Source organism: Amphiura filiformis, chromosome 2, assembly GCF_039555335.1.
Source record: "Amphiura filiformis chromosome 2, Afil_fr2py, whole genome shotgun sequence".
NCBI lineage: Eukaryota > Metazoa > Echinodermata > Ophiuroidea > Amphilepidida > Amphiuridae > Amphiura > Amphiura filiformis.
In genome coordinates, this window is record NC_092629.1 from 4,043,891 (window position 1) to 4,066,237 (window position 22,347).

The 22,347-nt window shown below is 36.5% G+C and overlaps 1 protein-coding gene across 1 annotated transcript in view; it reads left to right on the plus strand.

The window, feature by feature from the left end:
* Positions 1 to 1,519: 1,519 nt before the first annotated feature.
* Positions 1,520 to 22,347, plus strand: part of LOC140145788 (telomerase protein component 1-like) — a 31,953-nt gene continuing 11,125 nt past the window's right edge. The window contains exons 1-15 of the mRNA XM_072167466.1: positions 1,520 to 1,815; positions 7,100 to 7,337; positions 9,188 to 9,481; positions 10,699 to 10,767; positions 12,209 to 12,315; positions 12,918 to 13,051; positions 13,706 to 13,836; positions 16,133 to 16,228; positions 16,740 to 16,832; positions 17,229 to 17,422; positions 18,272 to 18,383; positions 19,060 to 19,167; positions 20,341 to 20,514; positions 21,105 to 21,292; positions 21,765 to 21,949. Coding sequence (XP_072023567.1) covers positions 7,176 to 7,337; positions 9,188 to 9,481; positions 10,699 to 10,767; positions 12,209 to 12,315; positions 12,918 to 13,051; positions 13,706 to 13,836; positions 16,133 to 16,228; positions 16,740 to 16,832; positions 17,229 to 17,422; positions 18,272 to 18,383; positions 19,060 to 19,167; positions 20,341 to 20,514; positions 21,105 to 21,292; positions 21,765 to 21,949 — 2,047 coding nt within the window. The 5' untranslated portion in view covers positions 1,520 to 1,815; positions 7,100 to 7,175. The remainder of the gene's footprint in view (positions 1,816 to 7,099; positions 7,338 to 9,187; positions 9,482 to 10,698; positions 10,768 to 12,208; positions 12,316 to 12,917; positions 13,052 to 13,705; positions 13,837 to 16,132; positions 16,229 to 16,739; positions 16,833 to 17,228; positions 17,423 to 18,271; positions 18,384 to 19,059; positions 19,168 to 20,340; positions 20,515 to 21,104; positions 21,293 to 21,764; positions 21,950 to 22,347) is intronic.

A 22,347-nucleotide genomic window follows, 5' to 3' on the forward strand; every position in this document is an offset into this window, starting at 1 on the left:
TGTATAATGATAAATACTTAAAATGTATGTAGGTGGAATGAAGCCGTCCATTATATGAAATTGTTGAAGATGATACAGTTTCCCCCAAAAGACATAACAATTTGTTTTAGGTGTCATGGAAAAAAAATAGAAGCTTCAACACCAATGGTCGAAATTTTCATATGATGGACGGTTTTTCATTCAAGCTACATACACTTTAGTACAAATCATTAGATTTATAAAGTTTGCTTCGAGGACTGTTAAATATCAAAGATATAAAAAAATCTAATAATTTGTCTTAAAATTTGTATCATCATCAAATTTAAAAAAAAATGATATCAGAAAGACATTCCTCGTATTCAGGATACAATTTGGTGTGTCTGATGTGCCAGGCCCACAGAAATTACTATGCAAAGGTAGGTGACCAAGCCCTTAATGTTCCGTCTTTGTTGTATAATACTAAATGTGAAAGATGAGTTATCTCTCCGATTTCCGGATTTCCGAAATTGTCCTTTTTTTTGGTTAGGCCGAGTCAAATTCGATCAAAATCAGTTTATGATGCTCGGAACTTTCAAACATTCATACTTTAGGAATTATTTTCACAAATTTAAAGTGAATATAAAGTTTGGCAAATATTTTGCCAATATTTGCTTAAGAATTTTGTTGTTGACGCGACAGCTTTTATTTTATTTTGATGACCTTAGCAGCGAACTTGATCAGACTCATTTTGATACAGCCTGAAGATTTTTTGAAATAATTTCTTTTATCTAAATAATATGATATGAAATGACTCAGAAATCGCGTCACACATCGTCTGACTCTGCTGATGTTTGACAAGTGGAAGGCTTCATTTTAATCATTTATATTTATTTATTTATTTATTTATTTATTTATTTATTTATTTATTTATTTATTTATTTATTTATTTATTTATTTATTTATTTATTTATTTATTTATTTATTTATTTATTTATTTATTTAAACATGCACATTCATAACAGTGACACACGTATGGGCCGGCGGTGCGTTCAATACAAACACTAAACATGATAAAGGGATACACAATTGTAGACCTACATATAAATTAAGTAATAAATGGTAAATGAAAATACAAAACATTAATAAAACTAATATTTTAAACACAGTTGTACGAGGTAAATCAATAACACTGTTATTAATTTAACACCGTAAAAATCAACTAAAATCTCAAAGATATGATTCAATGTGATGAAAGTTATGCAATCGACAGGGGTCATTGCATTGTATTAACAACGATTACACCGCTGTACATCATGCATATCGAGTCTCTATAATTTGTAAAACTGTTACTAGAATTAATTAAAATAACCTTAATCTAATGCACGGTTAATGCTTCGCGTCTGATTTCCCAGTCATTTTAGGGAAATTTGGCTAGCATGGCGTATGGCGGTGTGTGAACAACGACACACCGTGACACAGGTCAATATTGACCACTCTCTCACTATAGAAACCAGCGACGCTTTCTTTCATTCATTCATCAATGCCATTAGTGTAGGTACACATTTACCAATATAACGTATTGACTATAAATCGATATTACCGATGTGTTTGCAGCAATGTGACTACCTATACATTTATAATAAATTTGTATTTGTTGAATTGTAACAATCTCTCAAGTTGTTGCTTTAGATGAAATATACGGACATATACAATATGAATATAAACCAATTGGTACTGTACATGTCGTCAATCAATCTATAGGAAAATATAGGGGAATATGGGCAGCAAATAATGACATGTAAGCTACGTCAAGCAGCCTAGACCTGTTGCTGAGCATGATATAGACATCATAGTCTGGTAAGTAACCGCTGTACCTACCACAGAATATTTTATTACATCTTCTCCGTACGTGATGTCTTTAATTATTATCATTTTTTTACAACATTTCGATTCTAAAACGTGATGAAATAACAAAATATATTATTTAAAAAAAATTACTATGTTGTTTGTTTACCTCATTCTTATATCGATAGGACTTGGAAAATATTATCAAACAAGTCGAATATAAATTGTATAATTGATAATTAATTTCTGCAGTAGGCTTATATTACACGATCATGTCAGAAATTAATATTTTGTTCTGGGTCTGATTATTCGGACTAGGCTTACATATTTCACTGACAACTTAAATTTCCGGCAGGTGTACTTAGACTACGGTACTCATTATTAGGTATGTATACACATATGCCTATACCAAACCTAGTTACAAAATTAAATCATGCAAATGCATGCCTTAAACTTGGTTCATTTTGAACGATTCCAACTAAAAACGAAGGTTATTTACTCACATGAGTAAATTAGTTGGCATTGTTCAAAATGAACAAAATTGACAGTGGAAATCAACATTCCTAATGAACTTGTTCAAAGATGCAAATATAGGGCTTACATTTTTATCCCTTTTTACCAATTTGAGGTTTATTGGGTTATCCCACATGAAAACAATACACCCCCTTTAGAAGACATGACCTTAATCTTCTTCTACAGAGGGAGTGAGAATTTCAAATGGGGTTACCTGCCAATTTACAACTCGGCGTTTCCTATAAGATCAAAGTGTATTAGTATTAAGAAATATACAATGCATTGCTTAGTTAAATGGTTACAACTGGAATAAAAATTCCTTTAAAACGAATAGGGCGGGCAAATGAAAAATTGTCAAGAAAAATTAAAGAATGAGTAACCCTTCACAAATAAAAACAGGGAAAATATGACACAACATCGATTTCCAATGGGGGAATAGCACAAAACGTATAAACAAAGTTAAAAGAGTTTTTAACTTTACACGTTTATGTTATTCCCCCATTGGATGTTGTGTCATATTTTCCCTGATTTTAATCTTATCCATTGCTAATTTGACACTGTTGTATCAGTTTGGATCCATAAGTTCCCTGCTGGTCAGTTGGAACAGATTTTCCCTGTTTTTATATTAACCCTTCAGTTACATGTATTTAAAACATTTTCGTAATCATACCTAGAGTTTTTTTTATCATCAGATAGGAAGACTTCTGCTCATCTTCTCTGGTGAGACAACATGTCTCGGCTATCTTTCCATATCAAAATTTCAAAATCTGTCATATCTATTTCCTCAATATATTGTTTTGATACAACTTATGAGGGGAAAAGTTTGATTTTACAAGATTTCGATATTATTTTTTAACTTTCTAACTAATACCATGATTAACATAACTGTATTTCAAAGCGTCAAGCTATATCATTATTTTGTCCCGACAAATATAATCCAGGTAATAAAATATTCATTCATAGGTTTATTTATTCTATTCAACCAGGGCCATTTGTGGGGCTACATACATGCAGGACATCTAAGCTGCACATGCATTCTAATAATTTGTCTAATACATTATACAAGCATCAGCAAGCACAATTTGTCACAAGCTTTGAAAAGTAAATAGCCTATGTACACACTGAGCACAATGCACATACAAGCTGTAAGTACATAGCGAAGCTGTCAGTGTAAAATTATGACCTTTATCATGCTATTAATTTAGCCCAAAGATTAGGAAAACTAGCAAAACTGAAGAACTGGCACTGTTCAAATAAAGACATCTGCAAATCTTGCTGCAATTTCTGAATAGTATTTCTATTACTTAAATGATTATTTTTGTTATTTCTTTTAAAACCAACACATTACAGTCTATGATGACTTTATCGTATTACTTAAATATCAAAATCAAGTAATAATTACAAAACTCGCTGTAAACTATCACCTCTGTGGGTTTTTGGGTATAACCAGCACGAATATTTTCTGCAAACACTGCATGTGTAAAAAGTAGGTCAATAGTCAGGCTAATATAGGGCGGGTGCTGCTGCCAGCCGCTCGCCTTAAATATAATCTGAAATAGTGTAAATGAGCTTTAAAGTATAACATGAGTAACACATTTAACATTAGAATCGGAACGTGTTACACACGTGCAAAATTGCAAATATCTGCAATAAGGGGCCGTTCACGGTCCCTAGGTTAGGGTCTACGTGTTAAAAATATGTTTCTCAAAATAGTGTTAACACGAGTCTTTAGATTAAAAATTGCTCGAAATGAAGAATTGGTTACAAGTAAAAAAATGTAGTGTAGTGTAAGCAAAACATATCCGTTGCTAATTATCATGATTAGCCTATAGACTCAATAATATTGACCTGAAATTACCCTAGGCCTAGCATTCTAGCGATTTGGAGTTTTATTTTTCATATTCAATAAAAATGACTGTACGTTGCTTGTTTCAACGTAGCACGCACTAATGATCAAAATGTAATTAAAATAATTATAATAATAGGGTACCTGCAGGTAATATGGGACCATTAAGGACGTTTAGCTTATTTGCATAAAAACTAAAGAAGATATGCCTACAAGAGATTGTTATGATGAACAACCTGTCCTTTAAGATTAATAAAACAGGCAATGTTACCTTGTTTTTATGTTTGTTTGGACGCTATGACGTCAAAATGACGTCATCGTCAAGTGTCCCATATTACCTGCATGTGCAGGTAATATGGGACACTGTGTTATCTCTATGGTGAAAATCAAAAAGATCAGAAAATCACTCTTTTGTTCTAAAAACATTTTTGTTACATGATTTTGAATGTTAAATGCAAATTTCTACAAGAAAATTCAATTTTCTAAATAGTTTTGCTTTTCGCATTGACAATGCACACAATTTCCTATGTGTCCCATATTACCTGCACCCATTCAGTTGAAAATCAGAGAAAATAATCATTTATAAAAGGAAAGTGCCACTTGTCAGTGGAATTTTACCTGCTGATAAGCTTAACCCATCACCTAAAGATCATAAAAAATGACAAATGCTCCCTCAGTACCAGAGTTTTTGGATACACAATCATAAAATGTGACGTCATTGATTTTATATCAGGCCAAAAAAACGACATAATTTTATGGGCAATTTCACTCTTTTTGGCATTAATTTCCAAGAGTTTGATACACAGACTCCAAAACTGCATTTCTAGAAGCACAATTGATGTCTCTAAACACTTAACAAATCAACTTAAAGTGTTTACCTTCTCTAAGCTACTTTTTGTTAAAATGAAAACAGGTGTCCCATATTACCTGCTGTCCCATATTACCTGCAGCTACCCTACATCGTGTCCGCTAGCATGTCTGTTTGACTCCTCAAGAATTGATGACTTTTTTCGTTTTCCCTATGCACCATTTTGGGCCTATAGAAGAATAGGCCTAAATGTTAATATTAGAGAGAGCCTCTGTGTTATGTAAAAATTCTTGTGTTATTATTTTATTTTAAGCACTAACTAACAAATTTGAACGCTCGAAAAACATTTAACCCTATTCTATTAGCCTACCTCCATCAATCAAAGGCTTAATATAATTATATGCATGTAGAAACAATATTTACACAAAATATGGTCTATTCCTTTTGGTTCTGGTTTATCAGCCCATATGCATGTTATGTTTTCATTTGGTCAAGTATTTTATGTTTAATTGTGTTGGTGTGCGAGTTTTCTTTCCCCTATGCTCTAATTTTGATAATTTATCACTTCTCTATCAAAGAAACACCTTTTTGCCTAATATTACTACCAATTTAAACATCATAAAATAGTTTAAATTGTTGGAAACTTGGATATTTTGACCAATTTTATTCCACATTTTGCCCTAAAATAGTCCAAGAATGTTATGCATATTTTTTAGATTGTCCAAATTAACTCGGATTTCTCTTTTTCATGTAGAAACACAGTAATGTATTTAAAACTGCATGAAAATGCCACATTGATGTAGCCATACACTCTTTTCTTCATATTTGGCTATGAGCTCATTAATTATTCATGTGCTAATTTTCATAAAATTTACATAGTTAGGCTAATTATTAAACTTGTTATAAACGCTTAAACTATGTCCACGCTTGCCAATGGTATGCCACTTAGTGTTTTTTATCCAATAAATAACACTGCAACCCAGTAGTTAATTATGACGTCTCTACACCACTCAAATATACCACTTTTGTGGGGTAAAACAGAAAAATTGCAACATCATCTATGCACAGGTTACAAAATGGCTTACAATCTTTTAACACTGTATCAACAAGTCTTTGGAGCTCTTTGGAATATTGCACTATAGTATTTAGGCCTAGATATTCAAAATAAACACGATATTAAAACACCTGTTTATGAACTAAATAATTATTATATTTGATTTTACCTCATACACTCAATAATATTTTTGGTAAAGAATAGCGAAATCGTACATTATGACTTTAAGGGATCGGTTAGCAACGTTTGGATGGTATATTTTTGTGGGACATAAGAGCACATGACATACATCAAATTGCATTCTGAATACGAAGAATGTCCTTCTGGTATCAAATAATTTTGATTTTTTTAAAATTCGCGATATAATACATTATTGTATGGCAAAATTTTAAAAATTGGTATTTTTTTACATTGAATAGTCCTCAAAGTAAATCTTTAAATATATTGATATGTCCTTAACGTGTATGCAGCCATAGTTGCTGGAAGGAAAAGTCGTCCATCATTTGAAAATTTAGACCTTCCGTCAGGGCCTTCCGTATTCTATGAAGAATTTCCCCAAAAATATACCTAACTTTAGGTATATTTTTATGATAATATAAGGCTGGCGGGTCAACATCATTAATTAATCTCGTACACTGGTATGTTATATGTTGTTTGTACTGTTTACCCTGCCTGCTCATAATATCCATAAGTACCAGAGTCCTGTTTATCAGCAATAGTCTATATAGCTCAGTGGTTAGAGCCGTCGCTCTGCAAGCGAGAGGTCTGGGGTTCAAGTTCCTGCATAGGCTGGTATGTCCGGAGTTTTTACTCTGGTTTATCTGCCTATGGATCTTATCTTTTCAAAATCTTATTTCATGTTTAATTGTGTTGGTGTGCGATACGTGATTCTTCTCTGCACATGGTATATGAACACGATGAGAGAAGAATGTTGCAAAATGTCGATTTTGCTACTTTCTTATTTAATTGTATTTACGCTCTATCCCTTCGAGTCTTTCTTGGTTTTATCGGTTTCTTTTCATTTTGCTCTTCAGAAATGAGTTACATATCGTCGGTTTTCTTTTCTTTTTAACAGATAAAGTAATTCATCCTAAGGCATCCAACCGCTTTCTTATACATCTATACGTGGGGGTCGTTTCAATACTTCAATTATGGGGTGTGGTTCTTCCCAATCTCTCGAGGGAACTGTAGCCTCTTCCCCAACCGAATTCAGGAGCAAAGCGAACGATGTATGGAGTAAAGCAGAGAAGACTACCGTGGAGCCACAGCCATATGTCGAGGGAACTACCGTGGAGACAGAGCCATTGTTAAAGGTAAACTTGTTTAACTGTTAACATATTTTTTTTTGCAAATTCAATAAAAATGAAGATGTTAATCATACATGTTAGTACACTAGTGGTGTTATCAGACTGGCAACCCATCATCTGTGTCCTTTGTTCAGGGTGTCTTTCCAATAAGCCCTTTTGAAATATGGCGGGCACAAAAGGAGAGGGCGTACTTTGAAGTGAGTAATCTTTTGTCAGCTGAGAAGCAAACAAAAGATTACTCACTTCAAAGTATAGAGGAGAGCGTCGCCTAGCGGTTAAGGCGTAGGACTGTGAATCCAAGGGTCAAGGGTTCGAATCCCGGGTCCGGCTCTTTGTGTCCTTGAGCAAGGCACTTTACTCTACTTGTTTAGTACTTCGGAGGGCACTTTAAGCTAGTCGGTCCCGTGTACATGCATATTTTCTCACATTAATGTAGTGTGCACGTTAAAGAACGTTACAGGCTATTCGAAAAGAGCAGGGGACCATCCCGGTACTGTTGACTGTACTTCAAAAATACAATCATCTCTAGATTCCAGAGTAAAAAAATAAGTACAGCTCGTCTGTACGCAGTGCGATAATACTCATACATATGAGGGAGGCACTTACAAGGAAGAAGAAGAAGTACGCCCTCTCCTTTTGTGCCCACCATATTTCAAAAAGGCTTATTTCGGTGTATCCAGATTCTAAACAAGATGGGGCCTATTCACCCGATAACATCTTTGATCAACTTGTTTGCTTGCCCTCAAATGAATTTTAACAATTGGGTCAATCGGTTAGGACTTTTGTTTCCTTTTTTTTTTAATTATTACTATAGCAAACTCTACTGTTTGTATTAATTAAGGCTACAAATATGAAAAATCGGACAATTTTGGTGTCAAAATGAATCAACTATAACATTACAAAACAACTAAAATGTTGAACGCAAGCTCTCAAATACATTTTTTTTCAAATCTTCAGAATGCAAAAATGTGAAAGAAAAAAAATCAGGAATTTCCAAAAATAGGGTCGGTATTCTTTTGTACAGTAGATAGAAAAAACAACAACCCACATTCTGATTTCCCGAATTAGGGTCGGTCGGTTGAGGGCAAGAAAACATCTTTTTTTGGCTCTATGGTGGTTCCTGTCACCTATAAAAGGGAACAGTCAGATGCGATGGGTTGCCAGTCTGATGAAACCACTAGTGTAGTGGTGGAATGTCAATTAAAATGTGAGTTTAACATCTTCATTATTAATGGATTTGCAAACAAAAAAAATAATAATTTGAATAACAGTTGAATCTAACAATCCAAATGACCAACAGCCTCGCTCTCACTCGCCAAGTTTTCTTCATCAAATTGAAATTTTAGTATCAGATAAAAGCTAATAATATTTGCTTCATTACACCAGTAGAATTTGACGCCAGAGAGTTTACTTTCATTTAAATAGTACAAACAGAAGCTTGGTAAAAAGTGATAACCGCCACCGGGAGTTCTTTGGCACACCCAGTCATCGAATTAATTTTTAAACCTTGGGGTGCTAAAGTGCACCCCATTCGGAAAGTTGTGGTACAGTTTCCTCTAACGCAGAGGAACTTGAAGTGCAGTCTAACATGTTTTTCCTAGATTTAGGCCTCCTTAACACATAAAGTCAGTACACCGTGGTATCGCAATTTTGCACCACACTTTTAAAGTTGTATCGCAACAGGCGAATTTTGGTGTGCTACTTGCACTGTTTGGAAATGTTATCCTCCCCACAATCATTACTTCAACTACCAAATATACAATAATACTTAAATAACTGAATCAAAACTGTAGTAAATCCGAGAGACCAGCATTAATTAACGCGGCTTAATTGTGATTGATGATTGTATTTTTAAGGAAAACAAAGAAACAGGAAAAGCAGAAGAGAAGATTGCGAAAGATAAAAATGGCAGCACCAACCAGCCGTCAACCACGAATATATTTAAGCCTGCACAGGTTAATAAATACAACATGTATAACGTGAGTGAAGTGTGGAGTGAGGTAGACGTCACTATGGAGAACGACGGGTCCATTAAGAAGGAAAGACGCAAACAGATCGTTGTGAAAAGATCAGGCTGGAAAACTATCCGTGTATTCGTGTCTTCAACATTCAAGGACTTCCATGCCGAACAGGAGGTGCTGGTTAAAGAGGTAAGAGGGGTTTAAAGCGGGTTTAATTTGTAGTAAACCGGATTAAGCATATCAAAACAGATGAACGAACATCATTTCATGCATGCAGAACACGAGGTGTAATTTAATACATAGTTGATGTATTATACACTGGATTATGCATACCAAAGCAGGTGTAAACGACGTCCATGCAGAACGGGAGGTGTTGGTTGAAGAGGTAAGATGGATTTAAGCGGGTTTAATTTGTAATAAACTGGGTTAAGCCATGAAGGTGAAAACACCTTTATCATTTTGGTTTAAAACGGATATAACTTATCATAAACTGGATTTTTTTATGTCAAGCATATCTAGGCATTAACAGCTGAAATCTGGGAGATAACGCTGACGAATCTTCGGCCAGGCACTTGTGGCCTGGTGAACGACGGAGGTCGCCATACACTCTCAGAACATTGGATAAAAAATGAATGGGCAGAAAACAGTTGGTTAAAAATGCCCAACAATGGTTAAGATTCTTGAAGTTGGGCAAAATACAGTTTAATACATGGATGGTCAAACCTGTCAATATGGTATTTACACAGGTTGGGTGAATTCAGAGTTCAAAATTACCAATGTTAAAGAACTTCCTTTTCCCGCCAATAAAGTTGGGCAAAGTATGGTTTTGCCCAACCATGGTCACATGGTGTTCCTTTGCGAACTGTGATTGGTCATTGTGTTGGGCAAAAATGCATTTCAGAAAACAAGATGGCCGATGAGTGGCTTGCTGCAAAGCTGTGGATTGGGGTCGTCAAGCCAGGTTGGTTAACAATATAACCAACTGTTGGGATGTTCACCTGTGAATACATAGTTGGTTAAAATTTAACTTGGTTAAAATTTAACCAAGTTGGTTAAATTTTTTAACCAATGTTCTGAGAGTGTAGATAGCTGGTCGGGGCAATTTTTACAGGACAGTCAAGTGCAGCCAACAATCGGGCTTGTTTACCCTGATCGGAACTAACTGTAACGAGGTCTTTTATCATGGGTCATCTGGCCCGCCTTTCAGAGGAGCCACGGGGAGAGCGGATAAGATTTTTTTGTTTTATTTTTTATTAAGCATAAGCATATTACAGGTGTAAGGATTTACAGGTAGTTCAGGTGCTGGTGAAGGAGGTAAGGGGTTGAATTATGGTAAAACAAAAACAAAACAGGTGTAAGTAATTTTCAATTAAGTTCAAGCATTTTTGTTGTTGACATTATTTCAGGTGTTCCCTGACTTACGAGAATGGTGTCAGAAAAGACGACTGCATCTAGTAGATTGTGATCTCAGATGGGTAAGTGTAACTACAATATTAAAATATAGAATTATTTTTTCAGAGTCTTGGTTAGCAACGACGTAGCTTGCGACACCCACGGAGGCGACACCGTCACGGCGTCTTCATCATTGTTCATTCAGCGTAGTGTTTACATAAGTTTCGGTCATCTGACCACCCGATGGGTGGTCAAGTTTCAGCAGATCATTGTGGATGCTGACCACCCATCGGCTGGTCAGGTGACCGGAGGATCGTAAACACTACGCTGAATGAAGACGATGTGATGGTGTCGCAAGCTACGTCGCTGCTAACCAAGACTCTGAAAAAGCAAATACAGTAATATACATTATTATTATGATTTTAGATCTTTGCTACCCTGTTATACGCATGTCATAATAATATTGAGCTCGTCGCTAAAAATACTAAAAGCACTGTGCGCAAAGAAGACATGACGATCGGGAAAACAGCCGCCGACTTGCCAAGTCTCCGATGACTCTTCCTAAATAAAATCCGGGGTGGGGGGAACACTCCCACTTTGGAGGTGACGCGTATGTAGGATTGTTAAGACCCCCTTTTCAGCGTCGCTGTAACCCAATATTTGTTTACGAAGCTCTGTCACCCGAAGACCCCATATTTGTCCATTTGATCTGTCACCCAAAGACCCTTTTCCAATTTGAACAGCAACTTACATTTATCACTGATTTTGTTACTTATTTTGAAAAAACAAAAAGCCATTTAGAACTAGAAATTCAATGTTTGAGGTTTCTGTGGCACTGTTTTTGGCTCTCACCCAAAGTTTCCATTTTAGAAAAAGGTCATGTTCTCACCCAATGACCCCATATTTTTTTTATATTAATTTGCTCTCACCGAATGCCAAAAATCACGCTCTCACCAAATGACCCCATTTGTTTTTTACATTTTGCTCTCACCGAATGCCCCTTTCTGTGAAAATGTCAGCCCTACACCATGTAGCCTACACCTATATCCATTTCATATTGAAGTTGCCCCGCCCCGGGAATAAAATGCACCTGGAGCCAGCGAAAAATGTACCAAAATATGACTCATTTGGATGGCCATAATCAAGGTGAAGATTGGCCTCAACGGATGCTCTACAAAAATGGAGTGAGCGCTGAATCGACCGATTTAACTTAGGCCTATTACCCATATAAATCAGTCAATTTGGCGCCCCATCCGATACGGCACAAGGGACAGGCGCAGAACCTTGTGGGAGGACCAAAGGGAAAATGCTCATTGACCATGCTGACGCTCCTGGATTTGAGCTCTTAAAACCTTAAAAAGTTGGCGATTTTGATTGTAACTTAAAACAACCAAAACATTATTGATTAATCATTCCAAATAGAAATAAGTGATATTATTCAAAAATACAATAACTTAAATGACCTATTGTGTGCTTCTCCCTGCCTGATATTAACACGAATCTTTCCCGCCTATTTTTTTTCAGGGTGTACCAAAAGACACGACATCAGGAGAAACCTTACGACTGTGTCTCGGGGAAATAGATCGGTGCTATCAAGATAACATTATGCCATTCTTTCTTAACCTGACAAGGTACGGTATACAAGTTAACCCCATGAGAACTACCTGCCGATTGGCCAAGATGAATATTATGTCCAATTTTGAACCAATCAAGGAGGGTATAATAAGATCATCTGCAAATGCAAGTTTGACCATAAATAGAATTTCTAGTTATCAACCAATCAGAAATGCTGTTAGATGACCAGTAGTGTCCAGGAGGTTAATTAAGCAAATAGTGCGCTATGCACCAGTAGTATACTTATGTTTTATGTTTTTTCAGAGGAGGACAAGAGGAGAGGTGACTTCCGGGGTGAGGGGATTGAATTCTTTTTCGACTAATTCAATCGAAATTTAAATTTCAATCTTTTTAATCAATCGAAAGTAGTGGTTCGCTCTAAAAAAAATTTGAAATCACAAGTTCCAATGCATGCCATTTGGCACATTTGGCAGTAGGCCCACAGTAGGACTAACACTTCATTTGATTGTGAAATCAGTCTACAATAAAAGGAATATTCAGTCTATATTAAAAATACATTTCAATCTGTTTTACATTTATTTAATTTGAATCCTATAATATTTCAATCGGTAAAAAAAAAGTTTATAATTTGATTCCCACCACAACGTGTCTTTTTCAGTGAAAGATGCGGATGGATCCCGACCTTCAACGATGTACCTGAGAGTATAGTCAGTGAATATAAATGGGTGCACGGATTATCGGTTACGGAGATGGAGATTATGCATGGAGCATATCGGATTGATAACCCCAACGGTGAGTACCATAGCTCTTACGTTACACTTGCCTTAACAAAATTTACTCTTTCACTGCATAAGTACCCTGGAGGTTTTTTATTCGTCATTGAGGTACTCAGGGCCAGATTCATCTTTTAGGAGGCACTGGTCAGGCCAAAATGTGGAGGTCCCATACTCACCATGATGAAGGCATGTGCACTCAATGGCCAAGTTTTGGTTTACGTGATATGATTTTGTCCCGGGATTTTGCGACATGAAAATGACAAAAATCAGTGCACTTGACCTATAATATTTTTTCCCATTCACTATGGTCCACAATGGCCTCAACCCAATGTCATAGTTCAATAACCTCAATTAAACAATCATAGTGCAAAATTTGACCTCAAGTTGCAGAGTATGAGTTTTTTCAAAGGTTATTCAATGAATGTGCAAATGTATTGGGGTTAAAGAACTATGAACTAATAGATGCGCATATTGTGGATCCTAGATCCTTCAGGGTCGTGCATTGCTCAGGGGAAAAAATGGCGAGTGCATTGATGGTTGCTATTTGCAGGTCATCAAAATCATATCCAGTCATCAACCTCTTTAAATCATAATAAAATGAATTTTAAATCTGGACTTCCTTTCTTTAATTACAACGGAAATAATTATGATGAATATGTTACAATTTCAGCTCTGTTTATGATACGAAGTCAGTCCTTCTTAAAATCCGTCCCCAAGGAGCACAAGGATGACTTCATCGATCCCAATCCTGTGGCGGTACATAAATTGACACTTCTGAAAGAAAGGCTGAAAGACAGATTGGTAAGAAAAAAAAACCCAAAAAACCCAAAACACAAAAAAACACAAACAAAACCAACAAAAAAACCAACCCACCAATGCGATCTTGTCTACAAAAGCAGGGACATGTCAGACTTATGCTGGTTTCATTTTCCTGCCGCTTGCCGCTTTGATGACGATTTTGCTTTACTGCGCAGGCTCATCAGAAACGCTAGCGATGGCCAGAGCCAAGCCTATTATATCGATCACATCACCGCTTTAATCAAAGCGGTAGATCGCTTGGAGTCATATCGGGAGCGGCGCCGCGGCTCTGACGTATGTGAACAGATTTTTGACGGTGTTGAGCGACAACATCATGAACATTGAATTTCATAGTCATGCCGCTGCCGCTCAGCTCAGGGGCGTGCCACTCCGCTTACAAAAAAGTACTAAAAAGTACTCAGCGGCAAGCGGCAGAAAGTATAAACCAGCATTAGGCACCACATCGAATTTGGTCCTAGAGCACCATCGGCGCACGGTTATGTACAGATGACTCTTTCTATCACACCCTGGTGATGTAGTAACAACCAACGAATGGTCTATTGTTCTATTGTGTCCGATTTGAGCGCTGACATATTGGAAAATGTTGCCAATCAATATTCATGAGAGTGTACATTCAACGTCCAATTTTCGAAATTGTGCTTGGCAGGTGTAAAATACATCTGACTGGGCGTTTTAAATACGTAACGCATATAGGCATTGACATCATCGAATGGCTGCCTTTAATGCTGTTAGTGTTAGGCCTATGTGTGTGTGGGGGGGGCTGTGTTTAGTTTCTATAATAATTATTATAAGGCCTACATTTATTTGTCATTCCTTTCTTTTCCTTTCTCTGTACTTATTCTTTCCTTGCTAAAGTATCACTCCCTCTTCTTATCTTCCTTCCCTTCTCCATCCCTTCTTACGTTTTGTCCCCTCTCATTCCTATCATTTTCCTTACCTTTCTATTTATTTACGTCCATTTATTTATTTCTCTTTATTTCTTCCTCTTTCTCTCTTCCTCCAGTCCCTCTCATTCTTCATATCCCTCCTCCACCCTCATCCCTCCCAAGACCTCTCACAGAAGAGCTGCCCCCCTTCAGTACGCCACTGTTTATGACATTCTCCTTCTTAAAATAAAATAAAATAAAATAAAATAAAATGTCAATTTGTGAAACAACTTTTATATAGGCCTATACCGGTATACTTATTATGTTACATGTATACGTAGCTATTACCAATGGCAGCCTTGATGTGTAATCATCAGCAAGCGCATTCAATTTATTTAAATGAAGCACCTAATGTCAGTGGGGTGACAACGAACTGTACATCAGCGGCTAATGTGTGCCTTTTGTGCTTACGGCTACTCAATCACACCCTTGGGTTTTATGGTAACAATAGGTACTTTTCGTTCCATTAGGCGCTTTCACGCGACTTTTGTTTGATCACTTATTGACAGTAGCCTGCTAGGTAAAGCATTAATACACTGTCGGATCAGCTTACCGATTTAATGGCGGAAGCCCTTTGTCCCAAACAAAAGGTACCTTTCGATGAATAGCTTGTCAGATTTCAAATCGGCACAAGTGAACAATGCGTTACATAATCTATTTCTTCTCCATCTTTAATAGCTCCATGGTAACAACTATATCAAACATATTAATAAACATTTGCATATCGTTATTCATTTAAATAACAAACGAAAGCACTGTGCAAATTTTCTGACGATCGATAGGGCACCGACAGGGTTGATAGAATCACAAATTTCCATATAACATAATACGTAAAATATGTGAAATCTTCATGTGAGGGATTATACAGCTTCTCTTTGAATAAGTTCATCAGGACTGATAAATTAAATACCATATTTTGTTGTATAAGGGGCGGTGCCAGCCAAAGGGTGGCAAGCAATTTTTGAAAACCTCTTTGAAAACTACTTTGTCAACACTTAATAACATAATGTTTTACATTACGTTTTCAAAATTGTTTTACGAATGTAAAAAACGTTTTATACCCTGTATACCCGATATTTTAACATTTCCTGTAAACTATTTTGTGTTTGCTGAGAGGGTGCCGTTGAACTACATGAAACGCTTTTAATAACACCCAAAATGCAAAACATTCTAACATAATGAGTTTCAAAACACATTTTTGCAAAAATGTTTGCACATAAATATACATTATTACGACATTATTTTTAGAATATTAACCAAAACACATTTTTAACACTTCAATAACATTTTGAAGTGTTAAAAACGTTTGCTGTGCTGTACTTCTTATTTCTTGTATATCGTTATTTATTTAGGATGATCGTGTGAGCTGGTATGATTGCGAGTTTGATGGTATCAATGAAGACGGAAAACTGGAATTCAAAGGTCTGCAAGAAAACCTGGGTAAACAGGTAGGTAGATAATGGGTTATTCCATCTGAAATCCACACTCCACCTGTGGAAGATTTATCTAAAGTATTCCACAGAGGGCGTGTGGTTCCAAATAGAATAGATAATTGGGGAACTCAGATACTCACTCCTGTTGTAGCAGGTATAAGGGTTTAAGCTTGGATAGTTTGGCTTTCAAATTAATTAACACTAGCCAATTCCATTTGAAAAATATACTGTGGAAGAATTTTCTTAAATCATTCATAGTTTATGGCAGATGTCAAATTAATATAAATTCTTGTCTTAATTAAGACTTAACATCCCCTAAACACCACAGTTACGCAGCTAATAGTAATTGGTTCTTATTTTATTATTGTTATTATTATTAAAGGATTAAAAAACACACAAAGTGAATTGAAATGTAGCCGATACCGTACACTATGGACATGATGGATTCAAGCACCCGCATCTTTTTTTTAAAGATTTAAGATTTAAGATTTTGTGACATTTCTTGTGACTCTTAACTGAACTACAGGTTTTTGAGTTTTTCAAAGAAAGAATTGAAGCCCAATACCCACTTGAAGAAGTCTCATCAGATCCAAACCAAGTTATACGTGAAGCACATGAGGTACGTATTATTCTAACACTAAAAGTACAGAAAATGTTAAGTTAATCTTTTCCATGGGTGTCGGACTGCAGACGACAAGTTTCAATTATTGTTCCTTCAAAAAATAAAAAAAATTCAGAATTGTACATTTTCATGATCATATTTGGAATCAGCATGAAAACTGCATTAATGAGTACAAACAAGCCCAGTCTTTTTGAGCTGAATCGATCAAAATCAAGGTCTTTCGGCTCTATTTGGGGTGTGGGGTGTGTGTGTATGGGGGATGGGAGGGTCCTTCCGAGGAACATACCGAGGGGACGTGTCCCCTCCGTCTACCCCTTCCTTTCCGTCGCCTATGTGTTTTACCAAGAGGATCAGTGACCTTATCGTTTTGTTCATCTTCTTTTGTTATAATAGTCTTTCATGAAAATCCGCGGAGAGACTGTACTTGGGCGTAGCGCTATCCTGGATAGAATCAACAACTACATATCCGAGATTGGCGTCGATTACCCTCTGGTGGTTCTTGGAGGTCCAGGATCGGGAAAGTCTGCTATACTAGCACGTATTGCTGATGTTACTAGCACACTAGCTGCACAGAAGAAAATACCCGGGTAGGTAAACGACGGTGACAGTGTAAACTGATCAATGTTTTATTATTATTATTTTGTAAAACTATCTAGGCTACTCGTAATTATTGGCAGTACCGTTTTGACTGGTATATACTTGTATACGGATTGGTATGTACATGTATTTTATCACTTCGTTGGAGATGTTCCTTACAAGCACTGCTTTCAGCTTAACCACTAGCAGGCTATGTTAGCGCAGCTACGACAGTAACAAATGTGCCAAGACCTGAATTCTGATGATTTTTACGATCTTTCCGATGAGCAAATCACCGAATGGGCCTTTAATTGTTTAATGGAGTCTTACCAAGCTCCTGCAAACATAACCCAATGTTTTCAGCTGTTACTTACTATATACTAAGGTGACGCAACTCAAGTTCAAGAACATGAGGCGTTGTGACTGAAAGAGTTATAATATACAGTTATTTAACAGATCCTACAAGTCTCTGCCATTCAGTGCGGTTTTGCGCTACTCTGAAGGCGTCGTTGATTGTCAAGTTAATGGTTTTGAGATCGCCTATGAGCTGAGCTAGATATGTGCGGCGAAGTGCTCCACCACGGCGATATGCTTCTGTGGCCTGATTGTTAGGATGGAGAATGATGGAAAGTGGCAGTTCCGGTCTCCTTATTGCGTGGCCCACAAGTCGTAGCCTGTTGCGCGTGAGTGTCAATGTCGCGGGTGCAACTTTTGCCCGGGCATACAGATTGTCGTTTGTTACTTGGCTTCCGTATGTCTCATTTTGATGACATCCAATTGAAGCCGAATAAAATCTCTTTATTCATTTCTTTTAATCGATGCTAAACTATTCCTTCTGCTTGTTCTTATTGTCATTTCAGAGGAGGCAGTAATGGTTGGCATGTGTTTTATCACTTCGTTGGAGCTGTTCCAGGATCTACAGACTTACAAGATTGTTTGAAGAGATTGCTAATAGAAATAGATGCAGTCAATGTAAGTCAACCACTGCACTATGAGATAATATAAACATAATATGCGTATTTTTTTACGTGTACTGGACAGCTTAAACTAACTTGAATCGTGGTCCTATGGGTCATGACTGACCCGTTGTGACCCTTTTGATGATATTGTTCCAACTCTGACTGTCCAATGCAAGACGGTAAGCATTTGTAAGGGATAGTCCACTGGATTCTTTGATTCTATATCTCCAACGGATTTGAAAAAGGAGGTGAGACATGATCAATTCTGTTCAGGCAGTGTAACCTTATATTTTCATACCGAGTGCCTTGCCACTTGATGACTATAAGAGACACGCTTATATCTAATTCGAAGTACGGTATAGGCGTATAGGAACATTGAATGTAAGAAATGTATTGTTGGAAGCTGTGAAACAACCCCAAAATCCTTAGTACCAATTATGGTGCAAGTTTCAACTATTTAACATGATCAAATAATAGATTAAATTATTTTATGTTATTAACTTTATTAACTAAATGATTTCGTTATTATGGGAGCCATGTTACAATAACAATGACATGGACTAGTGTTTATTTGCGTAGTGGTACAAAATTACTAATTTTATAAGTAGTACAAAATTACTAATATTGATATTTGATGTAAGTCTTGCTCTGATTCATTCTCAAACATATTGATTCTGTTCATACCGCAGGAAGCTAACATGCCCAAGGATCTGGATAATTTCTGTCAAACCACCAGCAGTAAGCTGTCACACGCCAAAACAAACCCAGTGATCGTAATCATTGATGCCCTCAACCAAGTAAGTTGTTAAACTACAAACAATAAGCTACCAAACGGTAAAGCTGTTTAACTCAAAAACAAACCCAGTTAGTGTAATCATTGATACGCTTAACCAAGTGAATTTTTAAACCATCAGCATACAGTAAGCTGTCTAACTACAAAACAAACTCAATCATGGTAATCATTAATGCACTTCACCAAGTTAAGTTGTTAAACCACCAACAGTAAAGCTGTTTAACTCAAAAACAACCCCAGTCATGGTAATCATCGACGCCCTTAACCAAGTTAAGTTGTTAAACCACCAGCAGTAAGCTATCTAACGCCCAAACAAACCCAGTCATTGTAATCATTGATGCCCTTAACCATGTTAAAGCCATATTATAACATTTTCTTACAAAATAGATTAGCATTTCTTTGCCATAAAATGTTAGTTTTTACTGTCAGATATATCCCCTTTTATTTTTGAGCCAACAACTACGGCAAAGCAAAGAAAATGGGAATTTACTACCAGCGCATATGTCGCCAATACGTACCACTCCTTCGGTCATGTTATGTTACGTCCCTTTGTTGTGTAGATCACCGTCTCTCACGCCGTGTACGTACTGTGTGTTATGAGCATCGTGTATGCGTTGGACTGATAATTCAAAATCTCGGATTTTGACAAAACTACAGCACCTAGAGTCTTGATTTTTGCAGGGTATATTGATTTCATAAAGTACAATATAATCGTCTAAAAAATGAATTAAAAAAATCAGTGAGGGCGTCCTCCTCAGCAAATGTTATAATATGGCTTTAAGTTGTTAAATCACCAGCAGTAAGCTATCTAACGCCCAAACAAACCCAGTCATTGTAATCATTGATGCCCTTAACCAAGTTAAGTTGTTAAATCACCAGCAGTAAGCTATCTAACGCTCAAACAAACCCAGTCATTGTAATCATTGATGCCCTCAACCAATATATTTTTGCACATTGTCAAACAAGTATCCCAGCAAACGCAAAGCATTTCACACGAAACGTTTCAATGTTGGATTATGTAAAGGGTATGAAACGTTTTAATAAATTTAAAAAACAGTTTCGAAACAAAACATTCTAACAGTGATATTAAAATCATAACATAATGATATTGATTTAAAAATGTTTTTGTTTGTTTGTAATTGTCTTTATTTATTCAATATATTTATTTTAACAACAGTTTGATGATGACACAGCTGCAACGATTCTGAAATGGCTGCCACGTAGATTGGCACCACAGGTTCGTGTGATCATATCAATGATACATGAAACACCACCACACAAATCCTTAAAGGAACGAGGCTATAGTGTCAAGGAGTTGATGGTCACACCTCTTGATATGAGTACAAGAAGGGTAAGTTAGGGGTGTCATGGTTAATCATGAGTTGACGAGGGTTTGCATCTCAAATCACAGACGACACTAAAAGCTCTGCAAGTGTTACATTAACATTACGTTAGGGTTGTTATTGTAACACAGTTATTGCAAATCAGCAGATTAAAAATAGCTTAAAGGAGAAGCAACGTTGCCCAGTCCAACTTTGGACAAAGTATGTGGTAAACTTCTAACATTATACCTACCACATGGCGAGAAATCCCAATCTCAGATAATATGCATCATGCATGCACTAGGACTTTACATTTATTCTACACAAATGTAAGTTTACACCGCCTGCTCCTGAAGGTCACCTGCATCAATTAGCATTGTGGGAGATAGTGGAATAAAATCCCTGTTGTCCGCCAAACCCCAACACATGCATCCAACCACACCCTAGGTTATCGTGATTATTGTTCTTATCATTATTTCACACCTTGAAGAACTAAAAAGCTTGCCATTCTGCATCAGTGTCTATACCTGACTTTTCCGTCTCAGAGAAATATGAATCTACACATCCCGTCCACCACAAATATTGACCGATCCCTAAATGTTCTGGTTTTGTTACCAAGGAAATTGTAAGTGAGATGTTAAGACAGTACAATAAACAACTGGACAATCAACAGATGAACAACCTGCTAGGGAAGCAAGCATCACAGAACCCACTGTGGCTGTCTATAGCATGTGAGGAACTAAGGGTCTATGGTGTCTATGAGAAGGTCACAGACAAAATTAACAGGCTTGCTGATGGCCTCATAGAGTGAGTATAACATACACTGTTATTAAATGTGTAACTGGGTCTAAAATGTTGCAGGGTATGAAACTAAAGTATTATATGGGTATCAAACTTCAACATAACAAATCCCTCTATAGCATGTGAAGAATTAAGGGTCTATATAGTCTATGGTGTCTGAGAAGTTTACTGACAAAATCAACAAGCTTGCTCATGGATTCATCATCATTCCATGGCGTTAACTGTTGTTGACTTGTGAGTCTGTTACAAAGTGTCACAAAATGTGCACCAGTTTAACATTTACATTTCAATTATGAAAAATAAATGAAAGCTCGTAGATTTCAAACCTAAAGGCCCGGTGTGGAGAGGTAAGATTTAGGCTTATTGCAGAACTTCACCGCCATTGGGCATTGAAACATGTCACAGAATCCAGTAAATTATCGCATCATATTGTAAGGCATAGTTTATTTCAATGGGAATTCTCATCTTTGTTTAACAGACTTATACACCAAGTATTTGATAGATTTGAAGAAGAGAACGGTGGGCAGCTCTTAGTAGCAACAATATGTCTTCTAGAGACTTCATCTACAGGGTTGCTGGAGACAGAGTTATTGAAGATACTAGCTCATGAAGATAATCTCATGCCAAGTAATAAATCAGGTGGACTGTTCAAATTCATGAGTGGTAAGTGTGTCTTTGATTTTCATGATGATAAAGATAATGGCGGCAACAACGATGATGATGATAGCAATGATGATGATGATGATGATGATGATGATGATGATGACGATGATGATGATGATGATGATGATGATGATGATGATGATAATGATGATGAGGTTGGTAATATCTGCAACAAGTAAGCTTGACAATAACGATTATGATTATATAACAAGGATAAGGGAGACAATACTGTGAATGACAAATAATGATGATGATGATGGAAGAAAGGACTACAATGATGATGATTATGGTGATTATGATGATGATGATAACAGCGAAGATTATGACGACAATGACAATGAAAATAACGCACGACAGTGATGATGACGATGGCAACAACGATAATACCGATGATGATG